Below are 17,283 nucleotides of genomic sequence, written 5' to 3'. Positions count from 1 at the left end.
GGATTCATGGTGACGGATGGCGGCGCCAACATCAGGGCGGCGGCAGGGCAATTGGGCGTTGAGGCACGGATCTACTGTGAGGCCCACCTTCTCCACCTCGTGGTGAAAGATTCCCTGGGCCTCGGATCCCAACCGGAATCCAAGCAGGATGAGACGACTCACAACTTCCGGAAGCTCATGGTGAAATGCCGGCAGCTTGCGAGTCACTTCTCGCGCAGTCCGAAGGACAACTACGCACTGCGTGAGATGCAGGTCCGAGAAGGCGTGCCCGAGCACCATGTGAAGAGTGACGTCGACACGCGCTGGAACTCCACTCACGCCATGCTCGAGCATTTGGTGGAGCAGAAGAGGGCCCTCAGAGCACTGTTTCTCTAATCAGATTCCGTGGGGTCTGATCGGCAGCTCAACCAACGTGAGTGGCAGACTATCGCTCAGACTGTGGAAGTGCTTGAGCCCTTCAAGCATTGCACAGAGATGCTCTCGTCTGACACGGCGACGCTGGCTCTGTTCACCCCCATGGCCCACAGGCTCCATGCGAGGATGAGCGCCTTTCTGCAGCAGTACCAGGAACGTGGAGATGATATGACAGCCTTGCCTGGCCTAGTGAAGAGGCTTCTGGACGGTGTTGTTGTCTAGGTGTTGTCTAGGCGCAGGAGACAGGACACGGGAGAAGCGATGGTGAGGGAGTACCTTTCAGAGCCCTACGAGTCGCAGATGACGTGTCCGCTGAGCTACTGGGCCGCGAAACAGTCAGTCTGGCCGGACCTCGCTCTCGTGGCCCAGAGGCTCCTCTCCTGCCCTCCAACGAGCGTCCAGAGTGAGCGCCTATTTTCACATTTGGGTGAAGTTCTTCGCCCACAACGTGCAAGCCTGGCACCCTGGCATGCTGAGCAGTTGGCATTCCTAAAGGTCAACCTGCCCTTGTTTGGCTTCCCCGACCTGGACACTGAGGAAGCATGAGGTGAGCACAAGCGTGTTGTCACCGCATGTCCTCGTGGACTGTGTCGGTGGGGTTTGGGTGAAGCGCTCTTTCCCGATTAAAAAATGGACAGGATAGAGCCTCAGTTCCCCTCTCCAGACTTATTTGACCCCTGACAACCCAAAATGAGGTCTAAATCTAGAGTAATGACTCAAACTCAAAAAGCTCTCTCACCTGTCTAATCACCTTCTCTGTATGATTTTTTGCATCCCTGATGAGCTCTGGTGTTTCTTTCTGCTGGGTGCCATCCTGGAGGCTTCTACTCCACCCAAGCTTCAGGCACAGAAAGGTGAGACTTTATCAGAGTCATGGCCTCCCCCGCCTGTTTTCTCCCCCAACAGTCATGTGTCAGGTCAGGAATTCTCTCCACACTTTCGAACAACATGGAGCATAAGGGGGACCCCTTCACGCGCAATGCTCATGACTTGCCATTTTACTTTTTGGGAGTGGGCTGTGGGGGGAAGAACGTCTGTGTAAGAATTAGGCCTGCAGCCACTTCTGGTCTGCTCCCCACCACTGTTCCTGATTCATGTCCAGAAGCTTGCATCACGCATCGTCCCCGATCTGATTTTGCAGGAGGAGAAAAACCTCTCATTACTGAAGGACTAACTTCTGCAGACTTGGGGCTGTTTGGCAATCAGTTTCCCTTCTTCATGTGCCCTTTTTTTTTTCCTTCACAGGTCAGATTTTCCTTTCTGGCGTGAGCCATCCAGGAAGCCTCCACCGTCACTGAGCGCCATCTAATTGAAGTGTGGGCCTGATCTTTTGCGTGAGCTTCCACGCCTCTCATGACCCATTAGTTCCAAAGGAACACGTTCCCTGTTTTCCCCCCAGCTCCAAAGGCCCCACAGCATGGTGTGGGCCGTACCCATCAACGTTCAGCATGCTTCTGTGGGTTGGGGGGTGGGTCCCTGAACAGGAAGGCCAGTGATGACACCGTGGGCACGCACACTGAAAAGCTCCTCCGTCTGCACGCTGCTTGTTGATGTGTTGCGCCGGAGAGGGCTGCCCTGGACACAGGCGCCATAAAACCCCTCCCCCCCATTGCTCTGAGGCCTTCCCTTAATGGTTTCAACGTGGGTGTTTGTTGGCCCCCTTGGTCTGATCACCATCTCATGGTGGACTAGTCAATTTTAGCTCTCAATCTTGAAAACCCCACATTGGATTACTGTTATAAATAAAACGCTTTGTACAGCTGCCCGAGCAAAGAGGCTAAACTTTGAGGCTTCTCACCTTTTTTTTAAAAAAGGGACACATTGGGGAAATGTCTGTAACCTAATCTGTCTTAATCAGTAAATGTGTTTAATGCAAAAGATTAAATTTTTCTTTATTCAAACTCAACAATTTAAAAAACCTCATGATAACAGCAGTGTAACCCAAGCATGTAGAAAGATAAAAACAATTTTTAACTTTGTGTTCTCCTCAGGTTCCCCGTGGTTCTGGTTGGCACCGCTCCTCCTCCAGGTGCAACACGCGTTGCTCTAGGTTTTCCACTGCAGAGGGGAGGGGAGAGACAGTAGTGTTGACATGTCAGGTCACAACTTTACTATGTTGAAAGGGGGGGAAGCAATGCCAGTCACAATCCTTCCGTGGGCAACGCGTTGGCTGACCTGAGCTGCCACCAAAATCCCAGCGCTCCTCAGGTCAAAGCTCGCCATGTAGCTTAAAATTTTCTTAGAAATAGAACCTTTGAAAGCGTACAGGATCAACTGTTGAGCTATGCTTCTGTGGCAGGTCACGTGCGGGTGAGGGGGGGGATTTGAGATTTGGAGAAGAGAACACAGATAGTGGTAGCCTGGCCTCTTCTAAGTGGGTTAAGCAATGTGGGCTTCAATTGTGGTCCCTCTTAATCTAGAAAGATAGGTCAAATCACTGAAAGGACTCACCGGAGGCACGCAGTTCTCCCACCACCTCCCAGAGTTCGCAATCTGTCCCATGGCCATGGTCTCTGTAAGAGGAAAACCTTGTTCAGTAGTCTTCTGGTGGCAGTCAAAAAGGGCAATAGTCCAGTAGCACCTTAAAGCCTTACAGAAATAAGTGATGGGAGGGCATGAGCTTTGGTGAGCCACGGCTCACCGTCTTATCTGAAGAAGTGAGCAGTGGCTCACGAGAGCTCATACCCTCCCATCACTTTTTTTTGTAAGGCTCTATGGTGCTACTGTACTCTTGGCCTTGTTAATGGATCAATACTTTCAATTGACATAAAGACCAGATTATGACATTGCGACATGTAGAAGCGGCCATTCATGGGGGAAGCATGCTGTGTGGGCAGACGCTCATAGGCTCGCTGTGTCTCCGCTAACTGCAGGGCAGGACACAGTCCGAGACACACACTGTGTATTTAAAGCCGCGGGAGGGTCGGAGGGAGATGGAAAGGGGCACAGAAAGTGGGCCTTTAAGGTATGTGAAATGATGGCAAACGGGGGGATGGCAACATTTCCTATAACGGTTCTACCCAGTGTAACCTCCATACTCACCGCTCGTGGAGCCACTGATGAATGCCCTGGCGTCCCGCCATGGCCATTCGGTTTTCCGCCTCTGTGGGGAGACGGAGAGAGAGAAGGAGCATGGTTACTATAACGCAAGGCCACCCAGAAATTGCACTCAGTGCCACTCTTTGACTTCCTCTCTGAATGTGTGAGTTAGCGTTGTGCTGCTGCCCGCTTTGACGAGTTGTAATGGTGGCTTGCAACCCCTGTTAATTTATCCAATTCCAGACTTTGGCTCAAACTGTTTAGTAATGTGGCATTCTCATTGGAAAGTTCAGCAGGTAGGTTAGTCTTACCCTGCTGAATCCTTTGATCTTGATTCACTCATTATGATGCGCTCTGGAAGCATGCCGGTTCATTAAATCGTCGCTCCAAGCAGGGAACATTTTGGGCAGAGACAATCAACACTTCACAACACTGGGGGAGCAGTGGTAAGGGGAGGGAATTTAAGTGGCCATCCCAATTGAGACCCCACCCACCCCTCAAAATGCCAAACTTTCCATTAAGGGTATGATTTCTGCATCCCGGGTCAGGAGATCAACACTCTGTGATGACGGGCAAATGCTCATGATATGAGAAGGGGCATTAAATGCGAGAGATCCCAAGTTGAGGGAAACATTGTACCCCGCCTTGTGCACTAAAATTGGCCAGGAATGTGATGCCGCCTGAATAAAAATTAATAACTCTTTTATATGCTTCCCTGTGGTGTCCTCATACCTGGCCCATGATACAAAGCACTGTTTTGACACATTCACCTTCTTCGGTTCATACCATGCACTCACTTGGAGAGTGCAAACATTTCAGAAGGGAGAAACCAAATCTTTCTAGGTTATCAGGAAGACCAGAGCTCATCTGACACAATAATCAACGATTCGACATGCATGCAGCACAAAAACCAGTAAGTGGTAACTTTCAGAAAATTATTCCACAAGGCTTGGATGAAGCTGGGAGGAGAAGCTTGGACCTTCTCTGTCCATGATGCGGGGGCAAAAATAAAACCAATTAATTCCTTGCATCATTGGCCAGCTACCACAATGGGAAGAATATGAAATTGTCCTCCCTTCACGGCGCTGCTTGAGTGCCTGTGAATCTGATGCTTAGGAATGCAAGGAGGTAGGAACATGATAGAATCTCCTGTGCAGAGTTGAGGTTGGGATGAGAAGGTGACACAGGGATGGCAAGTGGGCAGGAGGTGTGAGGGCGCAGGGTCTGGTTTGAAGAGTGCTTGGGTTATCCATCTTCAAGGCGGTAGCTGGAGATATCACATTGCATCTCCAGCACACTTTGAAAACAGCAACTGTGAAAGGTCTTCTCAATGGCACCTTAACCCAAGGACTGCCTATCCATCCCAAACCCCACCCTCCTCATGGTCCACCCCTAATTCTCCAGGGAAACCCTCACCTGCACATGGCAACCCTAACCGTGGTTTTGCAAAGGTGAATGAGGTTCACCAGAATGCAGAGAAGGGGAAGTTAGAGTTGGGAATTCCACAAAAGAAAGTGCCCTGAAAGGGAGAATGAGGGAGGGCGAGGTCATTCAATTGCATTCCATAAGCACCTTGAACTTGAAGACCAACCAGATCTGCAGAGTGTCATGTTTTAAGATCCCCTTGGTCTGAGGGTGGGAGCTTGGACTCTTGAAAGCTTACACCCCGGGATATGTCAAAGGGCTTTCAAATGCAAATCCAAAACTGAGAAGGGAGAGTGACTCAACCTGGAACTACAAGGTCACCTGAAGTTGGAATAAAAGCCTGAGGCAGGACCAGATGTTCCCATTTAACTGTGTAAATGTGCGTTAATGGTCCCTAATGTGTCATTAGTCCAACAAAACAAGCCCATTACTTCAAAACAAAAGATCTAGGTAAAGCGATTGACTCACCCACACGAACGTCCATCTCCGCGTGGGACGCATCGCAAACCTCCACCAGCCGGTTGTAGTAGGGTGGTCTTTCCCCCCCCCTCCATCTTGTATCTCAGGAGGGAGTTGTAGAGGAGGTTGAACTTTCTATAACAGGTGGCCGTGCTCCTCCGCGCATATCCCGCGCGAGAGAAGTTGCGCCACCCTCGTAAAGAAGGGGCGTTGGGGGAGGTCGCTGATGGTCACCTTAAAGGCCAGCCCATGTCGGACAATGATCCTCAGCATCTCCTCCACCTCAACGCCCCTCCACTGCAGGGCGCGTCTTGCTCTCGCCGCCATGTTCTTGCACGAGGACCAGTGCTGTGGCGGAGCTACACGCGGCGTGTAGGGGTGGGGATGGGGAATGGCGGGAGTTGCCGTGAGGGAGATTTGAAAGTCTAAAGCACACTGAGAAAACACTTCCTCAGAGGGGGAGGGGGAGAGGGAGAGGGAGGTGGGGGAGCAAAGCTTTCCGTTCTCCCCTTCTTCCTTTCCCAAAACCGTTTCTCAGAGATTGGGGCGCTGGGGTTAGTGACTGACAGCTGGCCTGGCTGAGCTTCCGTTTCACCCCGCCACAAGGACAATTGTTCACGGTCTAACATTATTCTGCTACTGCAACTCCTTGGGGAGGTGTAGGGTACTTCTGCCTCGCCAGTCGCCACAGACAGAACTGTCACGAACACCGGTCTGGACCAGAGGGTTTGGCACATGTCAATTTCACGGCCGGGAGCGCTCGGTCTCTGACCGCGGCCGGAGATTTGACAGCGGTCAAACAAGGTTGCTTTCACCTAAGCGAATGGTACCTGGTTTTCTGATTTAAAAAGAAGGTTGGGCTTTGAGTCGGATGTCCGTCTTTTGCGGGGGGGGGGCATCACCTTACAGTGATGTTTCCGAAGCCCCCACCACCACTTGGGGCGGGCAGCTTCTTCACTCAGTTACTAGGCTGTCCGTAACGTGGACAGCGAGCTGGAGCGCAGCGCTTGCAGCCTGTGATCCATCTTCTCCATCAAACGGCTTAGGCAACCACGGACCTCATTCTGAAAGGCAGGGGAAGTCGCGTGTAATGGTCGTGAATCCAGCGTTACTTTCGCCCCCGACCCCCTCCAATCTTTGCAACCGGGGCTTGCCAAAAGCCGCTGGGCAGCGGCCACAACTCAAAGTGGAAGATATAGACGGGAGAAAACACACAGAAAAAAGGAAGGGGGGCCAATGTATTTTCCTTCCTTCAACCACTTTTAGTCGTGCAATGCTTATCTTTCGCGCCTCACCCCAGGATGCAGTATGTGAATTGCGTGTGTGGGCTCTCTGAGTCCAATGTGTTGCATTGCATCATTTGTTCTAACTTGCAAATGCAGCCGAGTCACGGACGGTCTATTCTATGCTTTGCGATGGGCAATGGGGGGGGGGTTCCCGGTTCCATATCTCGCCTCCCTGGGAACCCATCGTTACCAAAATTGGCGGTCCTTTCATTTAGGGTCAAAATAAGCAATGATGAAAGTTTTGGATGTCCCGCTCAAAATATGCCCCTCCCCCCGCAGCAGCCGCCCGAGACTCATTGTTTGGACTTTAACTGGCAATATTCGGCCAAATTTTTTTCCGAACTTTGAATTCCCGCTGAATTGAACGGATCCGAAGTGGGGGAGTTCGGACTTCAGCACGTACCGAACCCACAAGGGCCAAATTCGGCCGAATCCGAACTGTACCGAATTTTTTTTTTGACCTCCCTAAATAATTCCACTACATTACGAAGAGCATTACGATCTGATGATAATAATCTACTGGTGGTCCTCAGCCCTAAGTTAGGGTTGCCAGGTCCCTCTTCATAACCGGTGGGAGATTTCTGAGGTAGAGACTGAGGAGGGCGGGATTTGGGGAGGGGAGGGACTTCAATGACACAGAGTCCAATGGCCGAAGCGGCCATTTTCTCCAGGTGAACTGATCTCTATTGGCTGGAGATCAGTAGTAATAGCAGGAGATCTCCAGCTAGTACCTGGTGGTTGACAATCCTACCCTAAGAGTGTGCAGCTATCCAGCCTGGTGAAATGCTCTGTCTGGTGACATCAGGGCCCTGTGGGACCTTAAAGAGTTCTGCAGGGCCTGCAAGACAGAGCTATTCTGCCAGGCCTATACTTAAGGGCAGATGTGTATACAAGTTCTGCTGGCCTCCCTATTCCCCCCCCTTCTGTATTATTTGTTGGAATCCGAGGGGGTGAACAGCCTGTCTCCTTGATCAAGTCAGTAGAACTGGAGCACCATCTTGAGACTTTCCTGGTTTTAGCTAAAATTGTTTTATTGTTTTACATTTTTATGGCTCATGTATATTTTAATGATGTGACTCACCCTAAGCCTGGCCTCAGACGGGGAGGGTGGGCAAGAAATTTAAAAAATAAATAAAAATAAATAAATACAAGCACATACACGCCCGAGTTTATATGAGAAAATGCAACCATTTGAATTCTCTATGTTTTTCTCCGAATGAAGTGTTCCCTCTTGCTCAGCTCAGGCATCAGCAAGATCATATAGCATTTGGGGAAAAAGATGCAAGCCAGCAAGCCACCCGCAGATGCTAAGATGGAGAAGATCTCCACAGCTACCATCGATTTTCCTTTGGTGCTAAGGTAGGTTGGAACAAAGGACAGCCAAACACTGCAAAACATCAACATGCTGAATGTGATAAACTTGGCTTCGTTGAAACTGTCAGGTAACTTCCTGGCAAGGAAAGCCACCTTGAAGCTGACCATGGCCAGGAAGCCTAGATAGCCCAAAACACAGTAAAACATGGTAGGCGAGGCTTCATTGCATTCTACTATAATTTCTTCAGTCTTTGAGTTCATGTCAAGATCTGGAAATGGAGGAGAGGTTGCCAGCCACACAGCACAAATACCTCCTTGGATAAGGGAGCAGGAAAGAACAAGAGAGTGGGCCAATCTCTTCCCCACCCATTTCTTTATTCTGCTTCCTGGCTTGGTAGCCACAAACGCCAAAACCACTGTGATGGTTTTTGCCAACACACAAGAAATGGCCCCTGAGAAGATGATGCCAAAAACAGTTTGTCGGAGGAGACAAGTCACCTCCCCAGGTCGACCAATGAATAGCAACGAAGAAAGAAAACAGAGCAAGAGGGAGGTGAGGAGAGTGTAGGTGAGGTTCCGGTTGTTGGCTTTGACTATGGGTGTGTCACGATGCTCCATAAAGGTGGCTAGAACAAATGCTGTGGTCAAAGAAAAAGAAACAGTGACAATGACTAAGGAAATGCCTAAAGGTTCTTCATAAGACAAGAAGGTTATGACCTTTGGAATGCACAGAGTTTGATTTGCATTGGAGTAGAATTCCAGACTGCAAGTGACACAGTCATCCATATCTGCAAAGCAAAGAGAAAGAGATGCAATTTCAGTTGATTCTTACATTCCATTTTGATTCCCATCTCTAGCAATGTGACAATGTGTCACACTGCAAACTGTGAGGTTAGGCTGTAGTCTAATATAAATGCTTGTATATTTTTGATGTTAGCTGCCCTGAGCCTGCCCTTGGTTGGGAAAGGGTGGTATAAAAATTGAATAAAATAAAATACATTATAAATTATAAAGCATTCATATGCTGCTGTTCAAAAGATGAAGAAGAAAAGTTGGTTTTTATATGCCAACTTTCTCTACCACTTAAGGAAGAATCAAACTGGCTTACAATCACCTTCCCTTCCCACAACAGACACCCTGTGAGGTAGGTGGGGCTGAGAGAGCTCTAAAGAGAGTTGTGACTAGCCCAAGGTCACCCAGCTGGCTTCATGTGTAGGAGTGAGGAAACCAACCCGGTTCACCAGATTAGGTCTGCTGCTCACATGGAGGACTGGGGAATCAAACTTGGTTCTCCAGATTAAAGTCCATGGCTCCAAACCACCACTCTTAACCACTACACCACACTGGAAGAAAAGGCCTGGAAGGGAGTAAAAAATGTGCATGTCTTTGCATTCACACTGGCAATAAATGCAAAATTGAGAATTCTTGCTGTGTGGATTTGTGCAATCAAAATATCTTAATTGAGGAACATAATGGAGTTTCCAGACAGTATCTACCAACATTTTTTAAAAAATGTACCCGTTTATGCCCCAGCAAACATAACACGTAATGCCTTTTATGTTGGCATAGTTTTCTTTTTTTTAAAAAAAGTTCTAATAGTAAATTAGTTGGCTTCCATCTGAATGAACCTAAACCACTTGCAAATATAATACGGGTCTTTACGTAATTGGGTGTTCTTCATGTATGCAGAAAAATATAACTATGTACGTTAATTAAAAGGAAAAATGAAAAAAAATCTCTCTTGTTGTGACCTGAAAATGTTTGCAAAGGAGATGTTAAATCAGATGGGAGCTGTGTGTGTGCATGCGTTTGTGTGCGTACACATGTGTAAAATCAATCCCTTTAACCCCTTGCTTGTATAATTTTCAAGGGGAAATTTGTTCCCCAAGGGGGGTAAATGAATCTCTAAATGCACATCTAATTTAAAGAGATGAATTCCTTTTTCCCAGTGTTTCCTGAAGAAAGGGAATGCCTATTCAACCATTTTTAATTTGTTGTGTAGATATGCCTTACATTCCCAATAATACTGAAATTGTTCATTTCTTCCCTGTCATGGCTGAGCTTTGTATAGTAGAAGAAAAAAAAAGATTAATTCTTAGCTAATTAGATTACTGCTCTTGCGTCAAGCAGGGCTGGCAGGGTGGGGGCTTCTTTCAAATTGGTTCAGAATGGAGTAATCTTTCACTTCTCCACATTATCCGAGGGAGTTGTAGTCCTGTCATACAGGCCTGGTCTTTTGGTTGTTCAGGCCATACCTAGTTCCATTTAATAATGGCGTAATAGATACCTCCTGTAATAGATATCCTGATGCGTGCAGGTATCTGGCATTCATATTTCTCATTACAAACCATCTCTTACTCTTCTGATTGGAAATCTTCCCTTCAGGGCATGGATTGCGGTCATAGCAGCAAAATGGCTCCCCCTCTCTCCTTCGTTTGCTAAATCCTGGAGGGCAGTAGTCAGAACACAGAGAAGTGGGCAGTGCCTGATCCACAATGGAAAGAAAGACAATATTACTTAAAGATTCCAGATAGCTGTTTGCATTCAAAAGCATGCTGGTACTTTCCTAAGCATGGGTTGCCAACCCCCAGTACTAGCTGGAGATGTCTTGCTATTACAACTGATCTCCAGCCGACAGAGATCAGTTCCCCAGGAGAAAATGGCCATTTTGGCAAGTGATGCCGGTATGTTACTGGAGGGGGGGGGGCGCCGGGAACACTCTGGCATTTTGCCCATATCCCAGAGCATCCCTGGCACCCCTTGATGATTTGCTGACATTGCTTCCTGGCACGCAGGGAGTGACATCAGCATTTCAGGATGCTGCTGACATTCGCCCCTGCTTCCCACCATTTCCCCATGCCAGCCAACTGAGCAGTGGCAGGCAAGTCCCCTCTGGCTGTGGAGGAGCCCCCATCCCCAGTGAATAGCAGCCTTGATGCGCAGGTCCATGGGACAAAAGCCTTCATGAACAAAAGCCATATGTGACTTGGTCTGTAATAAAGAGAGGAATTAGGCAAGCTATAAACATTAAAAAGCTGTCTTGAGCTAACTCATTCTGACCATTTAATTTTATCATATTTATTTCTCCTTAGCTTTCTCTGTTTTTATCCAATACGGCTTTATACTCCTATTATTAAACAGTTCTCAATTGATTTGACATCAATAGTAACTTTAAGAAGTATCCCTTCTGTTGCATCTTTCTTTAAACCAAAAATGTCAGTTTTTGAAAGGGCTTAGGTGAAAAGAAGCTATGTGCTCTTATTTAGCATTTCAGCACAATGCTAGCCGGCATTACAGACCTCCAGCAAGGTCAGATAGCAGCCCATTTGAAACAAGTCCCTTTGTAAGTGAAAAGCCGCAATGGTAAATGCTTTTGTTTAAGTCATGTTTAAAAACAGGTATTTCTTTGGAAAAGCAGCTGAGTAAAGGTATGTTTGGGAGAGAAGGCAGCATGGTATAGCTTGAGCTCATCAGATCTTGGAAGCTAAGCAGGATCTGGCCTGGTTATTATTTGGATGGGAGACCACCAAGGAATATCAGGGTTGCTGTGCAGAGGAAGGCAATAAATTTCAAATTTTCAAATTTCAAATACCTTTATTGGCATAGTACAATCTGCAGTATATAAAAGGATAAAAGTTAGGAGGAAGGAAATAGCAAACCACCCCTGTCAGTCTCTTGCCTTGAAAACCCCATAAGGGGTTGCCATGAGTCAGCTGCGACTTGACGGCACACACACACACAAAGTTAAGTTTGGGTAAGTTTCCCCAAAATTCTATTTTCCAAGTTACAAATTTTGCCGTATTGATTCCCCACCCCCAGGGGAAATAAACTAAGTGGGATGGATCCAGACAGATTTTTTTTTTTTTTTTTGCTCAGCATTACCCTCCTTACCATAGCCCCCGTCCTACATGCCTTTTGTTGATGCAGGTCCCATGTTTCCCAGCATAGCCTGATCAAAGGGATTGTCAGAGGTCCCTTCCTGTCTTTTTCATCAGCTGAAAAACTTACTGGATCCCAAGTTTTTAAAAGCCAACTCTTGCATGTATTAATATGTTACATCTGCTTTGCCCCTCAGTACTCATTCAAACTAGGAAGATTTTCCTAACTTACCATATTGGAAACCTACCTGGTTAAATCTGCTGTGCCATGTGATGGCATCTTCATTAATGGAGAATGCTTGGCACGGAGCGGCCTTGGCATCTATCCTCCCAACTTTCACTTTACGGAAGGATTGGTTTGGGAAAGCAACCCAGTTGATAATGTCAAATACAGTTACTAATTCTCCATTGGGATCAAAGGAAACCGTCTCCCCAGCATTGTTGTTAAAGCTGACACTTCTCAGAAAGTAGTGGAGCTAGATTAACAAGGAAAACACAGGCATGTCATGAAATCCAAAGAGACCAGCTATCTATGTCGAAGAGGTCTGCAGGATAATTCTGGCTTCTAAGTGAAATACTGCTTTAAAGATGGCAAATTGTTTGTTATGATGGAGGTTCAGATCAGAGGACCAGTCTTTTTAGAGTAGTCATTCTATAGGACTGAGGTGTTCTATTCTGTCCTTTTCTTTTTACTGTTTCTATTCTTTGCTTCCATTTTTATGGAAATCCAGCTGAGAAGGAATCAGAAAAGAACTGCTGGGATAGACTACTATGTGGGTCCTTTGAATTCTTATCGTAGTTCAGAGAGTGAGTCTGTAGATGAAGAAGAAGAGGAGTTGGTTTTTATATGCCAACTTTCTCTACCTTTTAAGGAGAATCAAAGTGGCTTACAATTTCCTTCCCTTCCTCTCCTCACAGCAGACACCTTGTGTGGTAGGTGGGGCTGAGAGAGTTCAGAGAATTGTGACTAGCCTAAGGTCGCCCAGCTGGCTTCATGTGGCGGAGTGGGGAAATCAACTCGGTTCACCAGAGTCCACCACTCATGTGAAGGAGTGGGGAATCAAAACCGGTTCCCCAGATGAGAGTCCACCTCTTAGCCACTACACCACGCTGTCTCTCTCTGGAATGTTCTCCCTTAGAAAATACCAAGAAAATATTACAAAGACTCCTCTTGGGGTGATTCAGAAAATTAGAATAATGGTAGGAAATTATTAAACATTCACAGGGCAATCCTGCGCAGAGTTACTCCATTGAAGACTATTGAAATCAGTGGACTCCGACTTCAGTCTTTCAGCATAGGATCCCATTATAAGTCATGTGGATACATGACCCAACCAAACTTTAAATTACATGATGTTATACAACATGTTTCTACTAATTTTACTGAAGAACAGTCCAATGTTTTATAACAATAAAATGTCACATAGAAATGCAGGAACTTAGAAGCCATGCAAGTAGTGGCTGTTCTCCCTTGAGTTGGGAGCCTTGGCCAAATAGACAATATATAGCACTATACGTGTCTAACAGCACCGCAACAGCGTAGAGGATATATGCTTGCCAGGCTAAATGCACTGCCCTCCATCTTGCTATATGGAAGATTTAATAAAATCCCATTTGCGGACAGAGTTTGCCCTTGCGGGAATGGTGAAATTGAATCCCTTGTGCATGTCCTTTTCAATTGTTGCTTTTATGCTTGTAGGCAATCCCAGTTCATTGACCCACTGTTTGTAAACAGGAAATGGCTCTCTGGTGAAATCAGGACATCCTATCTTATGACCACACGAAACCCAAAAATAATTGAATCAGTGGCAAGGTTCTTACAGCTAGCAATCAGGTGTTGTGAATGGTGTGTAGCTTTCCTTAATGGCTGATTTGGGATGGTTTTATCCAATTTTATTTGTTTGTACTCGATCTTATCCAAATGTATGTTCTTCCTTTTTATATGCCAATAAAGGCTTGTGTTGTGTTGAATAAAATGTCACAGTGTTCTTACAATGCCCACAACTCAGACTGGTGCATTTATCTCACAGGCCGCAACTTGCAGAAAACAAGGAATCCTTGAACTTTCTAGTCAGTTTGGAGAGGAAGGAATGTGTGAAAAGTGTATGGAGAGAGAGCATGCTGTGCAGATGGGGCCCTGTATTTGAACCTATAGCCTCACTCCTCCATTATTATTATTTTTGAAATGTTACCTGCCATGGCTGTTGTTCTGGAGGCTTTTGCCTCTTTCCACTCGACAGCCTTCTGTGTTTGTCAAGAGATGGATACATGGCATGTAATGCATGTGCCACCACATAGACAGCATTGTAGATACTGTAGCTGTGGCCAGTCATGCTCATTTCAAAAACATCTCTGGGAAGGTTATCCAGCTTCTCCTCCCCAGTGCAGTTGTCATCAAACTTCTTCCCTAATAGTGAGTCGGAAAACTGACACAAGAACGCTTGTTCCCAAAAGTCCCAGATGAAGCCATCATCCTTTGACCTGATGGGATTTCTGCTCTGAAGAAATCGTTGGAATCCTAGGAGTTCATTTGTGTGAATTGCAAGGGACAGAGCACCATGGAAGACTTGTCGATTCCAACTCCTTTGGAAAAAATAGGACGTGAAATCCATCTGGGCGCTCATAATCCACACTTCACCTTTTGGCTCTGTTGCCGTATATTCTATATAATGTGGTAGATACATCCAACTTCTCAGTTTTGCAATAGACTCTGTATCTCCAAAACAGACCAGTACATTGGTTTGACTGGTCCGAATAATTTCATATACTCTCCTTCCTTTCATCAACACATCAGCGATATGTAGCTCGAGATACGTTACTTGAGGAATCTTTTCTACGAAAGCAAAGCAGATGCCACTCAGGGAAAACTCTGGAATCAGGGTCCTCACAAACCTTTCTCCGTTATCATCATCCACTGTGATAATTCCAACCCATGTCCACTCAAAATGCAGAAGCAACTGAACAATCCCCAGGTACTGATGGGCTTCATTGGGGGCCATCTGGTAAAAGGAAAGTCCTGGGACTGTATCATGAATCACTGGTGTGGGACCATAAGAGAGCTAAAAGTAGTTAACATTTGGGAGGAGGAGGTGAAGGAACAGACTAAGGTTAACAGAGAAACAATAAACACATTTTCATGTGCTTGTAATATGAGGGCTAATTCAGCAACTAGAATATTAGATGGATTATATCTTAATGGCAAGATACTGTGATGGATCCAGACAGCTTTTTTTTCAAACAGTGTCACCCAATTCCCCTCCTTATTGCATCCCACATGGCTTTTGTCTATGCAAGTTCTATGATCCCAAACCTTTGTGTTAGGTTTGTCTGAGAGAGAGTGACTAGCTAGTTATCTTCATGCTGAGTTGGATTTTGAACCTGGTCCTAGTGTGATGCTAACTTCTACCACATTTGGGTTCTCACAATTGAATGCTTCTTTATATCAGAGCAAAAATCCTCCATATCAAAATTGCACAAAGGGTTCTAGATAAACCCTGACATATACAGCTAGTTTCGGATGTGTTGGTATTTTTGTTGTTTCCCCACTCCTACATATGAAGCCAGCTGGGTGACCTTGGGCTAGTCACAGCTCTCTCGGCCTCACCTACCTCACAGGGTGTATGTTGTGGGGAGGGGGAGGGAAGGCAATTGTAAACTGGTTTGATTCTCCCTTAAGTGGTAGAGAAGTCGGCATATAAAAACCAACTCTTCTTCTTCTTCCTGACTTTGACATCTACAGATGCTGATGTCAATAAATTTATAGAGAAGAAACTTATCCCTGAGTAATGAACAATTGGTATTGCTTGATTATCTTATCCAGGATATGACTCTCAAATATCTCTTATACTACATCCCTGTCTGGTGATCACAAATTACTTCTTAAACTTCCATTATGCTTCACAAATGTACCCTACCTGTGGAATATTGTAGATGCCTAGCATGGTTGCCATGTAGAAGGAAGTTTCAGGTTCAAGTCCTCCAACGACTGCTATCAGATTGTTTTGGATGTCACACCTGTAGTTGGGGATAAATCTATTCTTTGTGGACAGAAGTTCCATTGTCGCATGATATGTCCACCTTGCATTGTAATAGCTTTCATAGATGTTGAAGCCCAGAGTGATGTTGGACAAGAGCTGGTGATTTGCATTGATTTCTGTCACAGCAAACACCAAGGCCAAGATATGCTGATAGTTCTTAGTCAGTACACTACAATGAGAGTTACAGAGATTTTTCAACCCTAAATTAAATGATTGACATGGTGTGCTCCACAAGTTGTCCCTCCTTCAAAACACAGCATTCACAATGTGTGTGTGAAGTGCGGTCAAATCTCAGCTGATTTATGGCGACCCTAGCAAGGGGCTTTCAAGGCAAGTGAAAAGCAGAGGTGGTTTGCCATTGCCTTCCTCTGCAGACTCTTCCTTGGAGGTCTCCCTTCCAAGTACCAACCCTGATTAGCTTCCAAGATCTGATGAGATTGGACTATATCATGCTGCCTTCCCTCTGCTAGCACTCACAATGTCCTCTCACTAAAGTTTGGACTCTGCAGATATTTAACATTGGAAAGATGTTTTAACATCCCACTACATAGAAACTTGCAAAAAATTTGATGAATGTGCAATATTTTTTTAAGTAGATAATATCTCATCAGATGTAGTAAGTGCCTTCTAAATTGCAAATAACAAGATCACCATCTATTCCTTCATGAAATATAATATAGAACTGTAATGGAGACTGGTGATAAAGCTCCCTCACACAGCTGGAATTCTAGATAATCCATAGAACTGGTCTGCTCACATCTATGGACAAATAGGAGAAAGTGAAGAAGAAGAAGAAGCTCCTTACAAGGGAATGCTATATGATGTGAAATTAGGCTGGTCCTTGAAGGACATAATTTCTGAAGGGAGATAGATATGAGAACCAATTGACCCAATTATAGCACCACCTTCTTGGTAATACTTGTGAAGTATAGGGAGTGGATCACTGGCAGTACATTCAGCAATATGTGTCTTGCAAAGAGTGGGTGGGAGCAGCACTAGAAACATTGCCTCTAATAGCGTCATACTGGATGGTCCTCCCCTCTTTGGACTCCCTCTTTATGTACCACTACAGTCACTATATTAAAAATTATCTGGATGCCCCTTTCTATCTCTTATCCCTTTGCCAATATCTGAATTGAATATGGTAAATACATAGCAAATTTTATAGTCTCCATTACCAGTTTTGAAAACAGCCTATGGATTCCCTTATGGATTCCAATAAGCAGCCAGATTAATCATAGGTATTCCAATAATTAAAAAGCAGACCATCTCCTCCTCCAAGAAGTTTTCTGCGGCACATCTGAAGAAAACATTTGTTATAATTTCATAGCAAATCTTATCTCTATTTTACTGGGTCAGCCAGAGAAATTTGGCCCTGAGACAATGCTACTTTAATTTCACTATAGTTGGGGCAGAAGGGATAATGGTAAA

The 17,283-nt window shown here is 45.7% G+C and overlaps 1 protein-coding gene across 1 annotated transcript; it reads right to left on the bottom strand.

Moving 5' to 3' along the window:
- Nucleotides 1-7,823: 7,823 nt before the first annotated feature.
- Nucleotides 7,824-16,875, bottom strand: LOC130490501 (vomeronasal type-2 receptor 26-like). The gene is made up of 6 exons (XM_056864326.1): nt 16,658-16,875; nt 15,730-16,021; nt 14,008-14,814; nt 12,064-12,291; nt 10,296-10,422; nt 7,824-8,725 (listed from the first exon to the last, which is right to left on the bottom strand). Exons 1-6 carry the CDS (start codon nt 16,873-16,875, stop codon nt 7,824-7,826), a joined length of 2,574 nt encoding a protein of 857 aa, XP_056720304.1.
- Between the last annotated feature and the right edge of the window lie 408 nt (nt 16,876-17,283).

Source organism: Euleptes europaea, chromosome 18 (genome assembly GCF_029931775.1).
Source record: "Euleptes europaea isolate rEulEur1 chromosome 18, rEulEur1.hap1, whole genome shotgun sequence".
Classification (NCBI taxonomy): Eukaryota; Metazoa; Chordata; class Lepidosauria; order Squamata; family Sphaerodactylidae; genus Euleptes; species Euleptes europaea.
This window is presented reverse-complemented; position numbering and strand designations above follow the sequence as displayed.